Below are 21,059 nucleotides of genomic sequence, written 5' to 3' on the forward strand. Positions count from 1 at the left end.
AAGTGAAATCTCGTGCTGTTGGGGTGTAAAAATAAAATTGCGCAAAATTCCAATGTTCCTACCAGCCCACCCTGCAGGGACCTGTTTTTACTACATACGTGACTTTACCGAAAAAAACAATGAGTAATTTATGCAGTCACGAAAGCTTTAATTCTTTATTAGGAAAATATATAATAGGCGATGTTTCGGGCAATGGCTCTTCTCTTCATAGCATGTACATTGAGAGGCTAGAGATATTGGGTGGATAAGTTGGAGACTGAACTGTATACAATGGGGTCTGATGATAAATAAGTAACCAAATTGGAATATGAATAATTTCCTGAGTAGCTATTGAATTGACAACACTTATTAATGTATTCGAATCGACTCTTACATTAGAATAAAACAATCGATTATTCAGAAATCACCCGCAAATGTGTCATTTACAGCGAAATTCAGCCGACCACGTTATGGATTTCGGAAGCTAAGCGGCGTTGAGCCTGGAGAGCAGAGCTCACCAGGTAGGATAGGCGTTTATCACAGAGCGACTGGCATACTTGGTGGGCAGCAGAGGGCAGTACAGCACAATCCATCGTTATACTGGACGTATGTTCACCGATTTTACTAACCAGTTGGCGTCAGGTATTCCAAATAGCCCCCGCGGTCCGTACGGCGTGGGGAAGCCACTCATCAAGCAGTGGACTGACATGTACCTGTGCACCAAGTGAAGGGGTTGAATGATGGAGCGGGTCGCGTACTGCTTCACGAAGCGGGTGAGTGGAGCGGCGGGGTCGAGCTGAGAGGGGAGAGGTAGAAGGAGAGTGAGATGAGAGGGGAGAGGCAGTAGAGTGAGATGAGAGGGGAGAGGTAGGAGAGTGTGTGAGGGCAGTAGAGTGAGATGAGAAGGGAGAGGCAGTAGAGTGAGACGAGAGGGGAGAGGTGGGAGGAGAGTGTGTGAGGGCAGTAGAGTGAGATGAGAGAGGTAGGAGAGTGTGTGAGGGCAGTAGTGAGATGAGAAGGGAGAGGCAGTAGAGTGAGACGAGAGGGGAGAGGCAGTAGAGTGAGACGAGAGGTAGGAGAGTGAGACGAGAGGGGAGAGGTAGGAGAGTGTGTGAGGGCAGTAGAGTGAGACGAGAGGGGAGAGGTGGGAGGAGAGTGTGTGAGGGCAGTAGAGTGAGACGAGAGAGGTAGGAGAATGTGTGAGGGCAGTAGAGTGAGATGAGAAGGGAGAGGCAGTAGAGTGAGACGAGAGGTAGGAGAGTGAGACGAGAGGGGAGAGGTAGGAGAGTGAGATGAGAAGGGAGAGGTAGGAGATTGTGTGAGGGCAGTAGAGACGCGAGGGGAGAGGTAGGAGAGTGAGATGAGAGGGGAGAGGTAGGAGAGTGAGACGAGAAGGGATAGGTAGGAGAATTTGTGAAACGGTGGATACCTTCTCATGCACCCGATGGCAGTACAGGTCTTGTGCATTCAAGATTTCACTCGTTGCCTAATAAAAACATTGGGGTCCTTTGGGACAAAGATATCTGTCACGATTGCCCTATAAGATAGTCAATTTAATGAATTGCATCTCCACCAATCCGTGACCTAGTCTCGTAGAGTCGGCATTGATGATGCTATTTCGTGAGCAATTTGTACGATTTCATAAGAAACAAGAGATTTGCATGAAATGTCGGCATAGCGATGGCTGCTGGCAGAAAAGGGGATCAGCGGTAGGATTGAACGATTAATCGATTTCAAATAGAAATCGCAATTTGAAACAATGCGATTAGTAAATCGCAAAGGCTGCGATTTTTAGCGATTTGAAAAGTGCTATTGCTTCCTTATTCGAATTGTTTTATTTTTTATTATAACTATTTATTTAAGTAAACAATCCTTCTATGTTTGATTGTTATATTTAAATAAATAAAACCATTTTAATAATACATGTTGGAAGCAATTCACATCTTTTAAGTTATCATCCTTGCATTAGAATGTATAGAGCAGTTCATATATTGATGGTATCATGTGGTAATGCTCCATCATGTTTTAAATCTATTACACAGTGAATATTGAACTGAAGCTTCACTTAAAAATTTTGAATCACGAATCAAATCGCAATATCTGTCAGAAAAATCGCAATTAGATATTTTCCCCAAATCGTTCAGCCCTAATCTGCGGCATACGGCAGTCCTGACGTCAGCAGGCCAGGATATAAACGAGAGAGGGATCTAGGGGAAAGGTCACAGAAGGGGCCCACCAGGAACCCGCTGGTAGGTTCCAGAAAGGGGGCGTGGCCAGGGGTGGAGCGAGGCCACGCTCACAGTATATAAGAGGGGCCCCTGTGGGGGACCTCGGGGCTGTTGTTGGAGTGGGATCCCCGGCGTGCTGTTGAAATCCATCGTCGCCATTCTTCTCATCGTCTCAACCGTTCTTCTCGTCTCCACCTCTACCATCTCGGGGCGCCGCTAGTCAGACAGCCTGCCAACTGTCTTGACTGAGTAGCATCGCCGATAATAGACGGACTAAATATTAAGTGTGTTAATCCCGATGGTACTCGTTGATAAAGAAGTGCTTCCAAGTCTTATCGTCTCCGAGTTAGTCACTACACATGTACGATACCTTCTAAGTTATAATGTTCATGAAACTTCAATCCGACGAAGATCCTAAGGCAATGTCTCATGGAGGGTGTAGCCAGGGCTTAATTTTTCACTGAATAAGGGCTTCAATCCTTCGATAAATGGAATAAATAAAGTTTGCAATAGATATGTTCATAAAAATGATCTGAAAAATTAAATTCTGGACATCCAACCCTGTTATTTAATTGACTATTATACAATTGGAGATGCGTCCCTATAGAAGACTTGCCCCAAGATGTAATAAAATCAACCTTAAAAATTCAGCAAACTAAGTTTAATTACCTATTTTATATCGAAAAAATCGCAGTTTTTATAATATATTAATAAATACTTATTCAGTCCCGAAATAAATATACACAGTACTTACAATAAGCTGTGGTGATCGCCGTGTGAGGACGTAATTGCTTTGCGGTCTTTCTTTTCACTCCTGGTATCACTTAAACTTAATGGTCTCTTTCCAGACATCTAATAAAGAAACAACGTTGAAAAGGGGTGAAATCCTGTCCATCACAGTACCAGGCGTGATCACCACAAAGGGCCAAAGGAAAACCAGTCGGGTTTGGACAGTACAGGGAGCGCCGAGGACAAACGACAGGACGCGTATTGTTCGATTTTTATCTCTCCCCCACCCCCCCCATGTATAATTTTGAAATGCAAAATTCCATAAAAGCGAATTAATGTAACTCATATCTGTATGGACCTGAAAACTCAATTTTCTTGCACAAGAATACGGGTAAACCGTATGGGTTGAGAGGCATGGTAACTTAATCGAAAATTCGTTCCCCAATTCATAGGTTACGTTTTAGCAAAATTCCGTATATTGAATTTCTGTATAACGAGGGATGAATGTATTTTCCGTGTCACTAGGGTATGGGCACAGGACTAGTAGCCACGGCCTGAGCGAGACGTATACTGGAATTGGTGTGCCGAATTAGGAAATATTTTTCTCGGGACGTTGACCCAGAGAGGCCCGGTTGAAATGAACCCTTTTGGTGTCCCGATTCATCCCGTGGCCATTCAATGAATTGTCACTAATTAGAATGAAAGAATCGGTCATGTTTTTTAGGCATTGTGATGAACGTAGCGGCCTCTGGCAGCTGCAGGGATCACGCGAACCCATTATCGACAACACGCACCAATCTTACGAACCTGCAAACATAGATACCTACCGACGCAATTATATGCATGCATTGTGAGCTAAACGGATCAATATTGAATAATGCATTGTTCCAGCCCTATCCCCGTGGTGGCTGCTGGAGATATGTTTTATCCTCAATGCCACCGTGAATTTGGTCAGTGACGCGTGGTTCCATTTATAGCATTGCACACGAAACTGTTTTCCCCACCACGGTGGCCTGGTTCTCAACAGTGCAGTGTGTGTGGTGTCTGTGCATCGGGGAGCAAAGGGCTGCTGGGCGTGTTGGTCCCGCACTCCCTCGTATGCCGTGCCGACCTTGATAGGCGTTCGCTAACAGCACTTGCCCCAACAGTCTGTTAAAGGCAATACGGGGGATCTAACATGGAAAAATCGATGCATGTACTGTAAGATTGAAATTCATAATAATCGAGGAATTGTTATGCCCTTAGCTTGCACACATGCATACATTCTGAATATATGCACTACCATCCTCGTTGTGCAGTGTAATCTACACACACCGAGATCCCTAGTTTGGATCTTCCACGAAGCTCATGGTCCACCCTAAACCGCATCCGTACAAATCATGGCTGATGCGGATACCTGATGGACAAATGGAAAATTAAAACTTTTCAGTGTCCGACTGTGATCATCCAGAACAGACCATACCACATTTTACAATACAATGCCCGATCCGCTGATACAAAGGAGACACTACAGCGATACATTCCTCTGCTCCTGACGCGGTTATCTGACCTGACCATCTGAATGTGACATTTTAGTTGTTGCTCTGCATCTACATCAGCCACACGAAATAAAAGGAGACTGCAAGTCAAAATGCATTCCAGTCATTCGGATGCAATTGCTTATGGAACATATAATAATTCATAAACCCTGGAAATTGCGGACAAAGTCTTGTGGTCATCTTTATTACATACAGCTTTGTAGGGTACAGCTTGATCTACATCTACAGACGTCCCATTGTGGTTGGGTGCGTGGGTAAGCGAGCCTCCCTTGCAGGGATGCGACTGGTGGGTGACAGATCATAAGCAGACCTCCAAAGCGGCTGTGCGATGGTTCGTTGTGACAGATCACAGCCGTTTGACGCATGGCTGTGTCACCGTGCAGGCAAAGGTTTGGGAGAAAGAAAGCAAGCGGTGAGAAATGAACTCGTGAGACGCGCGGCTTCTCAACCGAGCAGAGAGTCTGAGCTTCTAATGGGCCCCCCTGCGTCTCTGATGAGAAACGTGCGTGCGCACACACACACACATACGACCAAGTGCGGACACATAGACATGCATGCACACACAAAGACAAAGATCCCCCCCCCATAGCAGACTGTTGGAGCAAGTGATGGGTGGCCAGCAGCACGCCCGGGCATGCACAGACAAGTGACGCACTGTGGTCGAGATATGCCGGCATATGACGATGCACCATGCTGACACTCATTAAAAAAACACCAAATATGTGTAACCTTGACTTTTCATAATGCTTCCTATTCCTATACTATGATGATTCCGCAGAGGGGAAACGGCAGTGTGTGAGAGAGGCTGTGTGTGTTGGCCATCAGCCGACACACCGCAGTGGGAAGCGGTCGTGCCCGACGATCCGCGTTCGATTCCCGATCATGGCCAACACCAGTGACGGTTATCTGCACCGGTCCTGGGCCTCCCCTAGGTCGACTCAGCCTCAATTGAGTACCGAGTGCGATGTGTAAAAACATCGGCACCCTCTCTTACCTATATAACCTCTTACCACGGCATCTTTCTCCCACTTCAGCAAAAAAAAAAACATGCCTTGCTGTGGTTTTCCCACCTGATGATGATTGCTTGTGTTGCAATCGAAACGTCGTGATTTCTTTTATTTATTTTGTTCCACACCTACGTGACTTTACCGAATGAACCAGAGCGTATAGGCGTCTTTGTCTGTTTTTGAGTGAACATTGGCTGCATACTGGTACCTCGACCGCTGGCTTGTACAAAGACATACAACACGCATGTACACGCAGACATACATGCACAATTATGCTCACGCAAGCAGACTGACCTAAAATTTTTATTTAAAGCTTTCGTGACTGCAGTAATTCATATTCTTAGCTCTTTCGGTAAAGTCACGTTGAAGGGAAACAATAAAGTAATTAAATATATATAAAACAATAAAAATTATCACGACGTTTCGACCATAATACAAACGGTCGTCATCAGTATGATCAGTATGATGACGATCGTTTGTGTTATGGTCGAAACGTCGTGAGAATTTTTATTGTGTTATATTTATTTTATTATTTTATTGTTTCCCTTCAACGTGACTTTACCGAAAGAGCTAAGGATACAGACTGACCTACACAAGCATGCACAAAGATCCTCCGTACATACAGGCTAACGAATGCATGCACACACGGGCGTACACATATACTAACGTATGCAAGCATACACAAATAGGCATACACATACAGCAGCATGCAAAACAAAGAGGCACAGGTACACTTACATAGGATTTATAAATACTTGAACGTAGCTCGCACAAAGGGACGCAGACAAAGATCCCCCATATAGACTTAACATACTGTTGGGGCAAGTGCTGTTAGCAAGCACCTATGAAGGCACAGACACACACGCGCGCAGTCACACAATAGAATAGGCACACGTGTCCCTTGCATGCCAACAAAAGAGAAAGATCCCGATATAACCTCACAAACCCTGGCAAGCAGCTGTGTGTAGCATGCACTGATGTAAACAGAAATGCGAGCACGAGTCTTTGACAAGACATTTTGCAAAATAATCATGCGCTGCGCACTCGTCCTTGTAAAGCAATTGAATTTAAATGAGCCTAATGCATTTTGACTCGCAGCGTGATGCACACACAAGCCCTGGTTACGACGCCAGGTAGGTAACAGAGGTGCAAAGCACAGAAGAGCAGCAATCGTTAAGCCACGTACTGGATTCACTCGTGGCAGAGTGTTGGTAAACGGATCACCGTTTTTTAATAATGAATGAAGCGATTGGCACGCGCAAACACACGAACGGCACGGCGCCTTAAGTCGCCTCGTTATTGATTTGGCTTCGTTTCTCAATTTAAAATATGAAAATTGTTTATTTCTGGACATCCCTAAATGTGCGACCATCAGGAACCCGTATTTTTTTCGTATGTATGGTTATCGATATTGCGACAACAAATACAGAATTGAAACCCCTATACATGTAATTAACAATGTGAATTACGAAATATGAATTATGTAATAAGTTGGAGATAGGGTTGTTTTGATTTTATAAACAGATTCACGTGAAGACATTTACATTAACGGGCTAAATGTCTCACTAACAAAGCCAATGTTGCCCCCTTTCCCTCGATGTGGCGGTGGCTCTCGTGTTTAGCAGACTACAACTGGCTGTGATGTTGTGTGTCTGTCTCTTTGTGCGTGTGTCTCTCTCTGTGTGTCTCCCTGTATCTCTCCCTCTTTGTGTCTCTTTGTGTGTCTCTCTCTCTCTGTTACTTTGTGTGTGTGTCTCTCTCTGTGTATGGGTGTGTCTTTCTGTGTGTCTCTCTGTGTGTGTCTCCCTGTGTTTCCCTAGGTGTCTCTCTTTGTGTCTCTGTGTGTCTCTCTGTGTGTGTCTCTCTCTCTGTTTGTCACTTTGTGTGCGTGTCTCTCTCTGTGTATGGGTGTATCTTTTTGTGTGCCTCTCTGTGTGTGTCTCCCTGTGTTTCCCTAGGTGTGTCTCTCTTTGTGTCTCTGTTTGTGTCTCTCTCTCTGTGTCTCTTTGTGTGTGTCTGTCACTTTGTGTGCGTGTCTCTCTCTCTGTGTATAGGTGTGTCTTTCTGTGTCTCTATGTGTGTCTCCCTGTGTTTCCCTAGGTGTGTCTCTCTATGTGTCTCTGTTTGTGTCTCTCTATCTGTGTCTCTCTGTGTCTCTTTGTGTGTCTCTCTCTGTCACTTTGTGTGCGTGTCTCTCTCTGTGTATGGGTGTGTCTTTCTGTGTCTCTCTGTGTGTCTCCCTGTGTTTCCTTAGCTGTGTCTCTCTATGTGTCTCTGTTTGTGTCTCTCTATCTGTGTCTCTCTCTCTGTGTCTCTTTGTGTGTCTGTTTGTCACTTTGTGTGCGTGTCTCTCTCTCTGTGTATGGGTGTGTCTCTGTGTGTGTCTCTCTCTCTCTGTGTGCCTCTCGGTGTGTCTTTCTCTTACCATCAGCCCCACCAAAACTAAGCACCTACCTGGGTATTTTGTACCATCGGACACTCCACCCCCACAACTCCCAATCGGTGATGGGGCAGTTGTGGAGACAGTGGAGAGTTTCCCATACCTGGGCAGTGTGCTTATGACCGGCTCCAGCTTAACAGCGGAGGTCTCACTCCGAATCAGTCTAGCGGCAATATCTTTTCATCGGTTGCGTAACGCTGTGTGGAAGCTACCTGGTCTGTCGCTCCGCACTAAGCTTCAGGTCTTCTCGGCCACGGTCATTCCCTCCCTTCTCTACGCTTGCGAAACGTGGACCCCCCTAATGGAACATCTTCGCCGGTTAGAAACATATATGCTAGCCTGCCTACGATCCATCCTGGGTTTAACCAGGCTGGATTGTGTGAGGAGCTCACAAATCCTTGAAAGATCTGGGCAAGGTCCCATCGGTGAGCTCCTCCGGCGGGCAAGGCTGTGTTGGCTGGGTCATGTAGCCCGCATGCCCAGCCACCGCATGACTATACAGATTTTGTTCGGCCGGATCGAGGGGGCTAAACGGGCACGGCACGGGCTAGAGAAGAGATGGAGTGATGTGGTACAGGAGGACGTGGAGCTGAGTGGACTTGCCGATGACTGGTACCAGCGGTGTTAAGATCGGCCTCTGTGGAGGAGGCTCGTGAAGGATGCTACTGGGCAGTTGGAGGCAGTCGCCCTCCAACAACAACGGAGGGCGGAGGAGCGACGCTCACAACGAGCGGAGCGCCGGGTGGCTAAAGCACAGCAGGTTGGCACAGGAGGGGGCACAGGTAGTGCATCAGCCAGTCATCTCAGTCAGTCGACCCGTGGCACTTGGGTCTGCCCCGTGACCTCCTGCCAGCGGGCGTTCGACACTTCACGTGGCCTCAAGGTGCACATGGCCTGGCACAAGCGTCGTGGTGACGTCACCGCCACTTAGTGGCGAATGGCGGTTGTTGTTGTTCTCTCTCTCCTTCCCTCGATGTGATGTTGTCCCTCGTATGTTTCCCTCGTGTTCTAACTAGCTGGATGTCGCACTAGCACAGCCACCGTTACGTTGGTTCGTTTACATTGACATGCTAATCTCGCACAATAAAATGGCCGCCTCCTCAGCTCGTCGTCGTGGAGGTCATCCTACCCCCCCCCCCCATCTTGGTTCCCATCTTTGGATTTCCCACTCGCTTAGGCAGAATCTCTAGCCCCGCCCTCTTGCCCGATGTGGCAACTCCCCCCTCACGGCTCTATATATAAGGACTTGTTTCAGCAGCCTGTCTCTCTCTCTCTCACCTGAAGACGATTGCTTGTGTGGCGATCGAAACGTCGTGATCTATGATTTTTTCTACCTACGTGACTTTACCAAAAGAACTAAAGAGTATAATAAATAACTGGCAGATTTTGTTACATTTTTCAAATGTTATTTATAGCTAATATGGCAACCCCCTCCACCTGCACAGATGTGAACATTGGTGTTGGTGAGCGTTGTAGTGAGATTCATAGCGAATCATTTGGGAGTTTTGTATTTTTACTCCTAATAATTACTCATTTTTATAAAGTCATGAATAGAGTCTTCAGACAGATAATATTTTTTTTCTGGAAATAGCAATACGTGACCTATGAGCTCCATTATATGTAGAGACGTAAATAGCGTCTCCGTGGCATATAAGCCAACCACAATGGGTGAGTGAATGCGCACTTACCTCTCGATGGGGGCCGACGGGGATGCATCGGAGAAGCGGGCCCAAGAAGCGGGGTCCCGTCGGAGAGAGTGGACGTGCTGACACAGAGTGGTAAAGGGGGTCCGGAAACGGTGGCCCGGGGGGCCATGTCACGCTGGCTCCGGTTCCGTCGCGAGAGACTGAGAAAGGGTCGTGGTGAGAGGCGGAGCGAGGCCACGCTCGAGGAGGATATGAGGGACGGAGGCGGAGCGATCGGGTTGGTCTAGCGGGAGAGCTGTCCGTGTGTGGTCACGTCGGGGGGTGAGCCGGAGAACGTCGGTCATAGGGACTCAGTGAGGCAGGGACCCCCTATCCCTTTTTGGGGTCTAGAATAGCCCTGAGTATGGTTAACTTGTAAGCCTGTTAAAGTGTTAATAAATCGTGGTGCCTCCAGACTTCAGTGTGTGCCTCGTCAGACACACTACATATATATAAAAGCCGACTTAAGATGGCCGGGTGGCTCAGTGGTCTGGGCACTGAGCTTCTGGGTTTCAATCCGGACAGCCCTGAGTATGGTTAACTTGTAAGCCTGTTAAAGTGTTCTTAATAAATCGTGGTGCCTCCAGACTTTAGTGTGTGCCTCGTCAGACACACTACATATATATAAAAGCCGACTTAAGATGGCCGGGTGGCTCAGTGGTCTGGGCACTGAGCTTCTGGGTTTCAATCCGGACAGCCCTGAGTATGGTTAACTTGTAAGCCTGTTAAAGTGTTCTTAATAAATCGTGGTGCCTCCAGACTTTAGTGTGTGCCTCGTCAGACACACTACATATATATAAAAGCCGACTTAAGATGGCCGGGTGGCTCAGTGGTCTGGGCACTGAGCTCCTGGGTTTCAATCCGGACAGCCACCTGTGATTAACACTGGGTTCTCGAGGGTAGTGCATTGATGTACTTAGAGCGGTCGCCAGTGTCTTCACAAAAAGTTCTTACTTTTGGATATGCAATTTACTTTGACTAAATGCCATCTCTGAGAATTAAAATATTAGTGTGACTGTCGTGAGACGAACATTTCACTCTGTAAGCAGGACAAGTGAGAAAATTTTGCCCCCAAGTATAACACAAGAGGTCACTCGAAGGGATGCCAGATGCGGTTCTGTGATATCTGCTATTACGCAATTCTCTACCACATCGTGCTGCGCTGCTCTGCGAGAGTTTTAATGGGTCCTCCGTCTTGTAGCGTGACACCGATATGACAATGGAGATAGCATTGTGGGGGGGAAAAAGTGTTTAAGAAAATTATTAAGATTTACTAACCCCAAGTAAGTTTAAATAAATAACGATATTAGTTTGTGCGCACGTTGCAGTTTTAAGAATACGGAGAACCCACGGAAGGTCTATTGGCCCCAGCTGACCCCCAGCCGTCTGTGATGCGGGTCGCGTGTGGAGCACCGTGGTGGAGGAGATGGTGGTGGAGCCATGCATTAAATATTGAAATCTTGGAATGAGGCTTTCACAGGAGTGCGCCATGACCTCTGTGATCCCCCAACACCTGCTGTGCTGCTACATGGGGCTTAATTTCTCACGAGGCTACTACTCGTGACAAGTGGCCACAGCCACAGTGAGAGGTATACTAGATGTGCTGTGCTGGATGCAGAAATATCTTCTGGGGTTGCTGGAGTCGGGCAGACCTAAATTAAGCCCCACTCATGGTCCATTAATTACATCGACACAAGACCTAGTCGATGGATGACATTAACGGGGATGAACTCATCAAACTGTGTTAGTATGATAACTTCATTGTCTCAAATTGCACGTAACATTGTTGCAAATGTATTCCTTTAAAGTGTGTAATAATGGAAGTACTGTAATAACTTTCAGCACTGTCAATCCGCTGCTGGATTAAGGCATCCCAAAACCATTGCTCATGGTCTCACGATGGAACAATCCACTTCACTCTTGCACGCGAGCTGATTTCATCACTCCGTCTCTGTGGTCATGTACGATTCACATTCTACACAACCTCACACATGTTACAAAGTGAAGTGCTCAATAAATAATTATACAGGCAGATAAGGCAAAGACACTTATATTTGTGCATTAATTGGCATACAGTATACTTAGAAACAAAACAAACAAAATCTACGTATGCATTTTAAATGAAATCGAATTTGCATGCCATAAGTTATGCAATGCGGAATTACATTACCCACTATCAGTGCATACAGATTCCGTAAACTGTGGCAATTGCCACGATTAAAGGATGCATTCATGATGAATCATTGCCCATGGTCGTCAGAGTCATATAAAATCAACTACCATTGCATAAACAAAAATACACAATTATAAGGATATAATCAAAAGAAACACAAGAATCATATCAGGTAACATAGGCCCCGCTGACAGCAGGTAGACCAACTTTGGATTTGCCAAATGGCAGGTGCGAATTTTTTTGTTTCGACTTAACCCCGAAATATTTTTAGGACAAAGCCCCATACTGGAGCTAGTATTTCTTTACATAAATGCATGTTTGGACATGCATTTATGTAATCCCTATGCCGTGCTCACGGTAGGCCAACTTTAAATTCGTGTTGAGTTTCACATTTGCCCACGGTAGAGAGCAGGTGTTGAGGTGAAAGATGAGGCACATGGAGGACTGGATCACGCAAGTTCTAAGGGAAGAAAAGAGGCTTCATCCCGGGTTCCACTTTCTTTCCCATCTTCACACCATCCAGCTCATATGCCATCCATCTCTGTAACCCCCCAAAACCCACGCAAACATAGTCCCCAAGCAATAATGTGTACACTTGGCTCGACACTCGTGTATGTCTTTCTTCTCGGACAACAAATGTGCGTGGCATATAAGGTGTCCACAAAGCAAATGCAAACATCACTGTCACTTTGCAAAGAGCGTGTTTAAGCTATATGTAGGAGCCAACAATAATTCTTATTTTCTTCAAGCGAAGGTGTTGGCACAGTAAGTTACTTTATTGAGTTACAGAACAATTGTTATGATAAAATTGTAACGTAAATTTAAAGTGTAAAGTAATTTATCTATACATATTTATTCTCCCAGCACACCACATCTTCCATACCTCGTGCTATAGTAGGTCACATGTCTACTCCAGTCTACTACCAATGCATAAAATAATTAAATCACGAATTAAGCCCTGTGTTAGAAACCAAATCAACCGTGAGATGGAGCCGTGGGTTTTGACACTGGGTTTCATTTAGGACATTCGGTGCTGTAGGTGGCAGAATGCATTCGATTAGTCTAACCATTCCTCTTTTTTGATGTACAGTGAGGGAAAAAAAGTATTTGATCCCCTGCTGATTTTGTACGTTTGCCCACTGACAAAGAAATGATCAGTCTATAATTTTAATGGTAGGTTTATTTGAACAGTGAGAGACAATAGCAACAAAAAAATCCAGAAAAACGCATGTCAAAAAGTTATAAATTGATTTGCATTTTAATGAGGGAAATAAGTATTTGACCCCCTCTCAATCAGAAAGATTTCTGGCTCCCAGGTGTCTTTTATACAGGTAACGAGCTGAGATTAGGAGCACACTCTTAAAGGGAGTGCTCCTAATCTCAGCTTGTTACCTGTATAAAAGACACCTGTCCACAGAAGCAATCAATCAATGAGATTCCAAACTCTCCACCATGGCCAAGACCAAAGAGCTCTCCAAGGATGTCAGGGACAAGATTGTAGACCTACACAGGGCTGGAATGGCTACAAAACCATTGCCAAGCAGCTTGGTGAGAAAGTGACAACAGTTGGTGCGAGATCTTCCATGGGGCTCCATGGAATATCTCACTTCGTGGAGTTGCAATGATCCTGAGAATGGTGAGGAATCAGCCCAGAACTACACGGGAGGATCTTGTCAATGATCTCAAGGCAGCTGGGACCATAGTCACCAAGAAAACAATTGGTAACACACTACGCCGTGAAGGACTGAAATCCTGCAGCGCCCGCAAGGTCCCCCTGCTCAAGAAAGCACATATACATGCCCGTCTGAAGTTTACCAATGAACATCTGAATGATTCAGAGGACAACTGGGTGAAAGTGTTGTGGTCAGATGAGACCAAAATGGAGCTCTTTGGCATCAACTCAACTCGCCGTGTTTGGCGGAGGAATGCTGCCTATGACCCTAAGAACACCATCTCCACCGTCAAACATGGAGGTGGAAACATTATGCTTTGGGGGTGTTTTTCTGCTAAGGGGGCACGACAACTTCACCGCATCAAAGGGACGATGGACGGGGCCATGTACCGTCAAATCTTGGGTGAGAACCTCTTTCCCTCAGCCAGGACATTGAAAATGGGTCGTGGATGGGTATTCAAGCATGACAATGACCCAAAACACACGGCAAGAAAATATGATATTTTCTTGCTGTGGTTTTCACACCTGATGATGATTGCTTGTGTTGCAGTCGAAACGTCATGATAATTTTATTGTTTTCTATATATATTTGATTATTTAATTGTTTCCCTTCTACATGACTTTATCGAAAGAACCAAGAATATGAATCCCTGCAGTCACGAAAGTTTTAAATCAAAACTTTGTGTGTTTGTTCAACAAAACTTAACACTTGCCAATTGAGGGAATTATACTGAAGATACAGAAATGGATGTGAATGATGACTTGTGAAAACTATTTTATTGTTGGTGTTACTCCAGGAAAGCATGTTAAAATTTTTTTATAGAAAAACTGAGTATGTGATAACTTATTCTTTGGTTCTTTCGGTAAAGTCACGTAGATAGAAAATAAAAACAAAAAACCCACGACGTTTCGATCGCAACACAAGTGGTCGTCATCAGGAAAAGGTTAGCCTCCAAAGGCAAACTGTTTATAAAGGTTTAGAGATGGGCGTAGTCCAAGTGTGTCAGCAGCATGGACGGGGCAGCTAATGTAAATGGAGGAGAATACAACGGGGGAGAGAGGGGGTAAAGATAGGGGGAGAGAGAGGGGGAGAGATAGGGGGGCGAGAGAGGGGGGGTAGAGATAGGGGGAGAGAGAGGGTAGAGATAAGGGGAGAGAGAGGGGGTAAAGATAGGGGGAGAGAGAGGGGGAGAGATAGGGGAGAGAGGGGGTAGAGATAGGGGGAGAGAGAGAGGGGGGTAGAGATAAGGGGAGAGAAAGGGGGTAGAGATAGGGGGAGAGAGAGGGGGGAGAGAGGGGGTAGAGATAGGGGGAGAGAGGGGGGTAGAGATAGGGGGCATTGCACCTCACTCCACACACCCACACTGCTGACGGTGGAGGTTGACAAGAAAACACAAATCAAGTCAAGACCCAGAGTGGTCGATTACATCTTTCCAATGATTGCTGAGTTTATCACCGTCCTCTCGGTTGAAATTGTGTCTGTGTCTGTATATATGGATGGCTTCATGAACGAATCTTTTTTGACAGCCAGTAGGCTTGCAAAGTACCATCGTCTTAGTGAAATCAATTTCGTGTGAGCCAGCCACATTTAAATAATGATCAGCCACGGCGGAAGTATTGGTCCTACCGTGTTTCAAATCTGCCTTATGTTCACGAACACGGTTCGAGACATGTCGCTTAGTTTCCCCAATGTAACTGCTGCCACAGATACAGCTTAGTCAATGGCGGAGCCAGGATTTTCAGGTAGGGGGGGCAGTCCCTCCAGCAATGAAAAATGGTTGGAGTTGTTAGTAAGTAAGGACTTGTCCCTTGCTTTTTATTTGACGCGCGTGTGGCGATGACGAGGGTCGAATTCGAACCGTGTGTGATCAGCATCGCGCTCGCTGAAGGTGCTGATGCCTTCAGGGAAGTCGTGTACTGTACACGCAACTGCGCACAATTCCGAGTCACTGCTTTGCCGTTACTTATTGCCAATTATGGACTCATTATGGACTCAGACTATTGTCCTATCATCTCATAGAGTCCCTGGCACGTAATAATATGCTACACAGTGGCAGTGGGGGTCGCAAAATGCTGATTTATTACTAATAAACCCCAATGCTCCGATCGAAATGAGGAATTTCGATCGGATCATTGGGGGGGCACGTGCCACCCCACCCCCACTGGCTCCGCCAGTGAACTTAGTTTGTAGACGCCGGGATATTGCATGTCAAGAATCTTGTCTTTCACAGATGGGATCAGATCACGAATTTGATGTACTGTGTTAAATCGGACCTGGATCTTTTGTTTGTTCATGATTTTGGAAATATTTTTGGTTACCCCTGCTATGTATGGCAAGGTGATGGTTTTGATTGGATCTTCAGATGGCTCCTTCCTAAAGGTTAGGGTGATGGCTTTGTGGATTGTGTAGTCAGAACATCCATTCGCCTTGAGAGCTTGGTGTACGTGTTTGAGTTCACTGGATAGATGTTCATGGTCGGAGAAATATTGAGCTCTATGGTGTAGCGTTTTGATGAGGGAATTCTTCTGGGATGGATTGTGGTGGGAATCAGGTTTTAGGTAGGCCTCAGTATGGGTTACTTTCCTGGAGACAGACCCAAACGTCGTGGGTTTTTAGTTTTTATTTTCTATCTACATGACTTAACCAAAAGAACCAAAGAATATTAATTCCTGCAGTCTCGAAAGTTTTAAGTCAAAATTTACGTGATAACTCATCACTAAAACGCTGAACAAAAACTTGTATCTGTAAAAGTCAGACATATAATTATTCTAATTCACACCAAGTAGGCCATCACGAGTCATAAGCAATTTCTTTAGTTTAACTACTGAAATTATATCCAACACCTTTGACTTCATCGTAATGCTATTACACATTATTAATGAACTTGCCAACATTTTTATCCTTGTTGGTTCCGACGAAACATATCGTCTTATTGATACTGTTATTGTGATGCATGTGGAACATGAAGAAACGAGCATTCCAGTGTTTGGAGAAGGCTAAGGCAGCAACAGTGTCCGCTGCTGGTGTACATTGCGATATTTTCTTTGTTACAAAAGTAGAACATGTTTAATCTTGGCTAGACATTTATTTATTCACCTCTGCCATTTCTGTAATCCTGGGCCTGAATCCAGACTCTGCATGGAAGCAAAGCAGAGCTCCATCGCTCGGGTTTTTGAATCCTGCCCCCAAACCACCTAAATAATTTGGAACTCGAGTTTAATGATGAAGCCAATTAGCTGCTCAGTTCACACGTGGCGCAGGCAGAAATAAGGAGCATTGCTTATTATCCACGTGGCATTATAAATTGAGCTTTCAGATGAGCTCTGCTCCTAGCGCAGACTAAAAACCCCACGTACAAATGAGTACACAGCATAATCCAACATGCAAAAATACTGGATATGGTTATACATTAGTATCGCTGGTGTAGAAACCATGGCCTTTCTATCATATCCATCGCAAGCTAAAGCCTCAGTAGTAAAATATATAAATACATTATTTTCCAACAACAGAATTATAGCAGGCAGGATACACTTACCTATAACTGTATTTATACACGCACATTTAGGGTTTGCTTCTCATCAATGAGCACGACGTTCACACCGGTAGATGGAAAGCGAACCGAGAACGTGACTGTGTTGCATTGCAGTGAAATCATCTCACCCAGAGAAGAACCGGACGCGTAACGTTGTGAAACATGATCGGAGAGACACGCCGGGCCCATTTATTGATTAATTTACGTGTGACGCGTCCTAGAATGACATGCAAGCTTTAATACGAGTATGCGTTGGGCATGCTTGTGCAGTATTATCAGCGCAATAACTGGCTACTAGAATATGCATTTACTCTCCTAGTCTGGTAATATGAGCCCATCAATTTCACCCACGCCCACAATGCCCAACGCCTTCCCATGAACTGATGCACTTGATGATTCGATATTGTCATCATGTTCAATGATCCTAACAGTGAATATTGATAAACAAAGATCCGCATGAGCATATATATTTTGCACCGAAATAACTTTGAGTGGTGTCATTTGGTAAATGAGAACACAATCGTGCACACTGATACACATATACCATCCACACAACTGGTTGCTTGCTCATGCTTATGTAGTCACGCCAGTACAAAACATCTTGCATTTCACTATATATGAAACACAAAGTTGGAAATATTGTTGCTAAAATTGTGCTTATTATACATATTCTACACCAAGGGGTTCTCAAACTCCAGTTCCACACGAAGCTCCATGGTCCACCTTTCCACGTTAACCGCTCTTCTCCATTCAATACACAATGAGTCGGTAGATGCTGCACGCCCCTCATTATTTCTAAACAGCAGCATCGTGTGACAGCACACTCCACGTGACTTTTGGGGTGCACATACTAGGGATTCCGTGGCATAGTTTTCACGACACACATTTTTTGCAAAGTGATGATTATAGTGATATCAGTTTTCCAGAATTTTTGGAATTGCGTTTTGCATTTTTATTGTATTTTTGTTGTGCTTTACTGTACATCCAGTACAAAATATGTTTAATTAAAATCATGCAACTGCAGTTAACTCAAAATAAGCCTACTCCACATCTTCTAATCTCTCAGAACTTTGCAATCTGTGACGCTGATAACCACGATGTAACAAAAGTTAACAAAATCGACGATACGATTATTGTGGATCTTATATCGTACAATGTGTCGCAAATTTTCCATATCGCGCAACCTTAGCATGCACGAGCACACAAGACCTCTATTTTAATTATAATACATTTCTCCATCACATAGGTGTTTTACAATCAGCAGGTATGTGTTGCGTGGTACTACTTAATTTGTATTTGAAGGGAGGGAAATTAGGTGATCTTAGAACAACCTGTGTGGTGGGCTCGTGAGGTCGGGAGTTTGAGAAACGATGGTCTACCCGATTTTGTTTTCAGTACAAGGCCACTTTCCAGGGTGGAGTGAAAAAGAATCTTTAGAAGCCACTAGTATGTACACAAAGAATGCATTATATATCTGTGCATTGATAAAAAGAACAGAAAACAAGACCATACATTTGTTTTACTTAACGAAGAAGAGGGGGAATTTGTATTGTTGCTGCCAGGGCAACAATCTTACTCGTATACTACATGGGGTGGCTACAAAGTGATTTGAGAATTAGATAATAAAAGTATGCATAGATTCACAGTTACATTAGGTTCAAACTTTGATTCATCATCATCATCATCGTAGGCAATGATCTATCCACTGCTGGATGAAAGCCTCCCCAAGCCGTTAACATCTCCCATGGTCTTGAGATGCAACAATCTATCGAGCTGCCGCACATCTGTTGATTTCACCGCTCCATCTCTGTGGTGAAAGTACTTTCTGGAGAATCAAAACCCCAGCATCAATGTGCTTATTCTGGTGTATTATTACTGAAGAATGTGTCGACATAAGCATAGCTTGATGTTGATGCACCTGTCATCTTCTTCCCAAAAATTTGGACCACCCCTTTTCCAAACATGGTTGTAAACCCCTCCTCCCTCCCATTAAACATTTTATAGATGTGTATCGATATTATGGAAATAATATTTGATTTCTTTTTTAATAGCTCCAACCTGCATCCGATGTTTGTTATTTCAACTAAGTGTACAAATGGATTCACGTGAAGATGTTTATAAATTGCAACGCAATTTAAAAACGTTGCAGGTTCCAGCATATCATGGTTTCAGCAGCACCCCATGAATAGACGTGTCATAGGGCTGCCATTGACGGCACCATGTTGTAAGTGTTTTGTCGCCATGGTAAAAAAAATGGACAGTAAGTTATTTAAAATAATTCATTACATGTTCAGCACTTTTACAAGTACATGGCAAAGCAGCAGCTGCCCACAGCACAGTTGCTTCCATTCGTTAATGTGCCGATTCTACAGTGTTTCATGAATTGATAGCTTCGCAAAATAAAGGTTAAATTCTTTGGTCAAAATGACATATTTGCAATCTTGGCCCGATAGAAAATCCAGGCCCCACATATCTCTCGCAGTGCCAGGATATCTGTCGTGCGTTCACGTCCCGTCGGCATAGCTTTCTCTACACGTTCGTTCCCTCCTCATCGGCGAATTCGACGACGTCGATGACCTGGTGTCCCATAGGCCCTTTCAGCACGCACATAGAGAACGTGTCCCTGTCACCAGAGTGCAGCATCGACACCGCATTGGCCGTGTTTGCAATTGCATCCCCCACCCGACTCTCAGGGCTTTGTCTGTCGCTGGATCCACTGGGAGCATCTTGAGGCCACTTTGACGAGTCAGGGGGCGGCTTCCCTTTGGGTCTGAGTGACGACTCGTCGCTTTGGAGAAGAAATGCTCTGACGCCTACCTCTTGACCCTGAGTCTCCTGGCAGTCAGATTCCAAGGCAGTTCCTCTTGGCAGGTTTTCTCCGGGCACGGTGTGAGAGCCCGGATTGCCACTATCAGCCGGGAAAACGCTGACCCCTTCAATGGCGTGTCTGTCGCGCTCTCGGCTGGACAGCAGGCATGCCTGCTGTTGCTGCTGCTGGGACTCTGAACCAGTGGACAGAAATCTGTCCTCTCCGCTCTCGCAGTGGCCCAAGAGAGAGAAGGAGGGTCCGTGGCGGTGACGCTCTGGCCCCGCGGTGGAGTCTTCTCCGTTACTGTTGAACGAGCTAACAACAACACCCGCGGTCCAGCCTTGAGGCCCTGACCTCAGGATAGGCGTGAGCATCTCCGAAAGTTGCCTGATATCCCTGCTGAGTCGGCACACCTCTCCCGACATGTTGTCCATCTGGAATTGAATTAACGCACAATACGCACACAAATGCGCAGAGATCTTTCACACAAATATACTTACGTATATGTTTATAGCTCTTTGTCAATCCACTGCTGCATGAAGGCCTCCCCGTGCTGAGTTGGTATTGGGGGTTGTTTGACCGTGTCCCCATGCTGGCCAGTGCTGGTTGTTGCAGAGGGCATCCAGGACCAGTTCGAATATCACCACCAAACTCGGGTGTCAGGGTCCATGGCGCAGGGTGCAAAGCATTGTATTGCCACTTCGCCCCTCTTATACTTACACGCAAAATAATGTATACTTTGCGTCTTGCATGAGTATGTCACTTTCACAAACGCATAAACATGGAAATATACATGGGTTTTTATTTTTATGAGAAAAAAAACACATGCTCTGTAAGTAATCCTGCAAGCAACGTATCACTCTAATTGACAGCTGGAACAAACCCGATTAAGTCAGATAAAACCAACGTTTGCCTTGGCTCCCAGCTAAGTATCAAGATTATGAGGGAAGTCCTCCTTTCCCTGTCTGATCTACTGCCATTCCCTAACACAATTCCTCACAGTCCTTCACTTACAGTACCTCGCTTACCTCCACCCTCACCACCCAATCTTCACACTCACACAGTGCCACCCGTTGTAAAACGGTGGCATTGTGGGTGCTTGGAGAACTGAGATGAGAGGGGAGAGGTAGTAGAGTGTGCGGAGCAGAGAAGAGTGAGTTGAGAGCTCAGAGCTAGGCAGGGGTGAGTCCCAATCTGCCAAGATCTGGCGAGAGGGTGGTGGTGGGGGAGTGAGGGAGGGGCACAATAGGCTCCCTATAACTCTAC

General features: G+C 45.3%; 1 protein-coding gene across 6 annotated transcripts in view; it reads right to left on the bottom strand.

Moving 5' to 3' along the window:
* Positions 1 to 11,640: 11,640 nt before the first annotated feature.
* The window catches only part of LOC116947137 (voltage-gated delayed rectifier potassium channel KCNH8-like), a 186,658-nt gene continuing 177,239 nt past the window's right edge, over positions 11,641 to 21,059 (bottom strand). For all 6 annotated transcript variants that reach the window (XM_076070038.1, XM_076070034.1, XM_076070029.1 and 3 more), the window contains one exon: positions 11,641 to 20,227. In XM_076070038.1, coding sequence (XP_075926153.1) covers positions 19,514 to 20,227 — 714 coding nt within the window. In that variant the 3' untranslated portion in view covers positions 11,641 to 19,513. The remainder of the gene's footprint in view (positions 20,228 to 21,059) is intronic.

The sequence above is a fragment of the Petromyzon marinus genome, chromosome 2, assembly GCF_048934315.1.
Source record: "Petromyzon marinus isolate PM22_M1 ecotype Great Lakes invasive population chromosome 2, UKy_Petmar_22M1.pri1.0, whole genome shotgun sequence".
Classification (NCBI taxonomy): domain Eukaryota; kingdom Metazoa; phylum Chordata; class Hyperoartia; order Petromyzontiformes; family Petromyzontidae; genus Petromyzon; species Petromyzon marinus.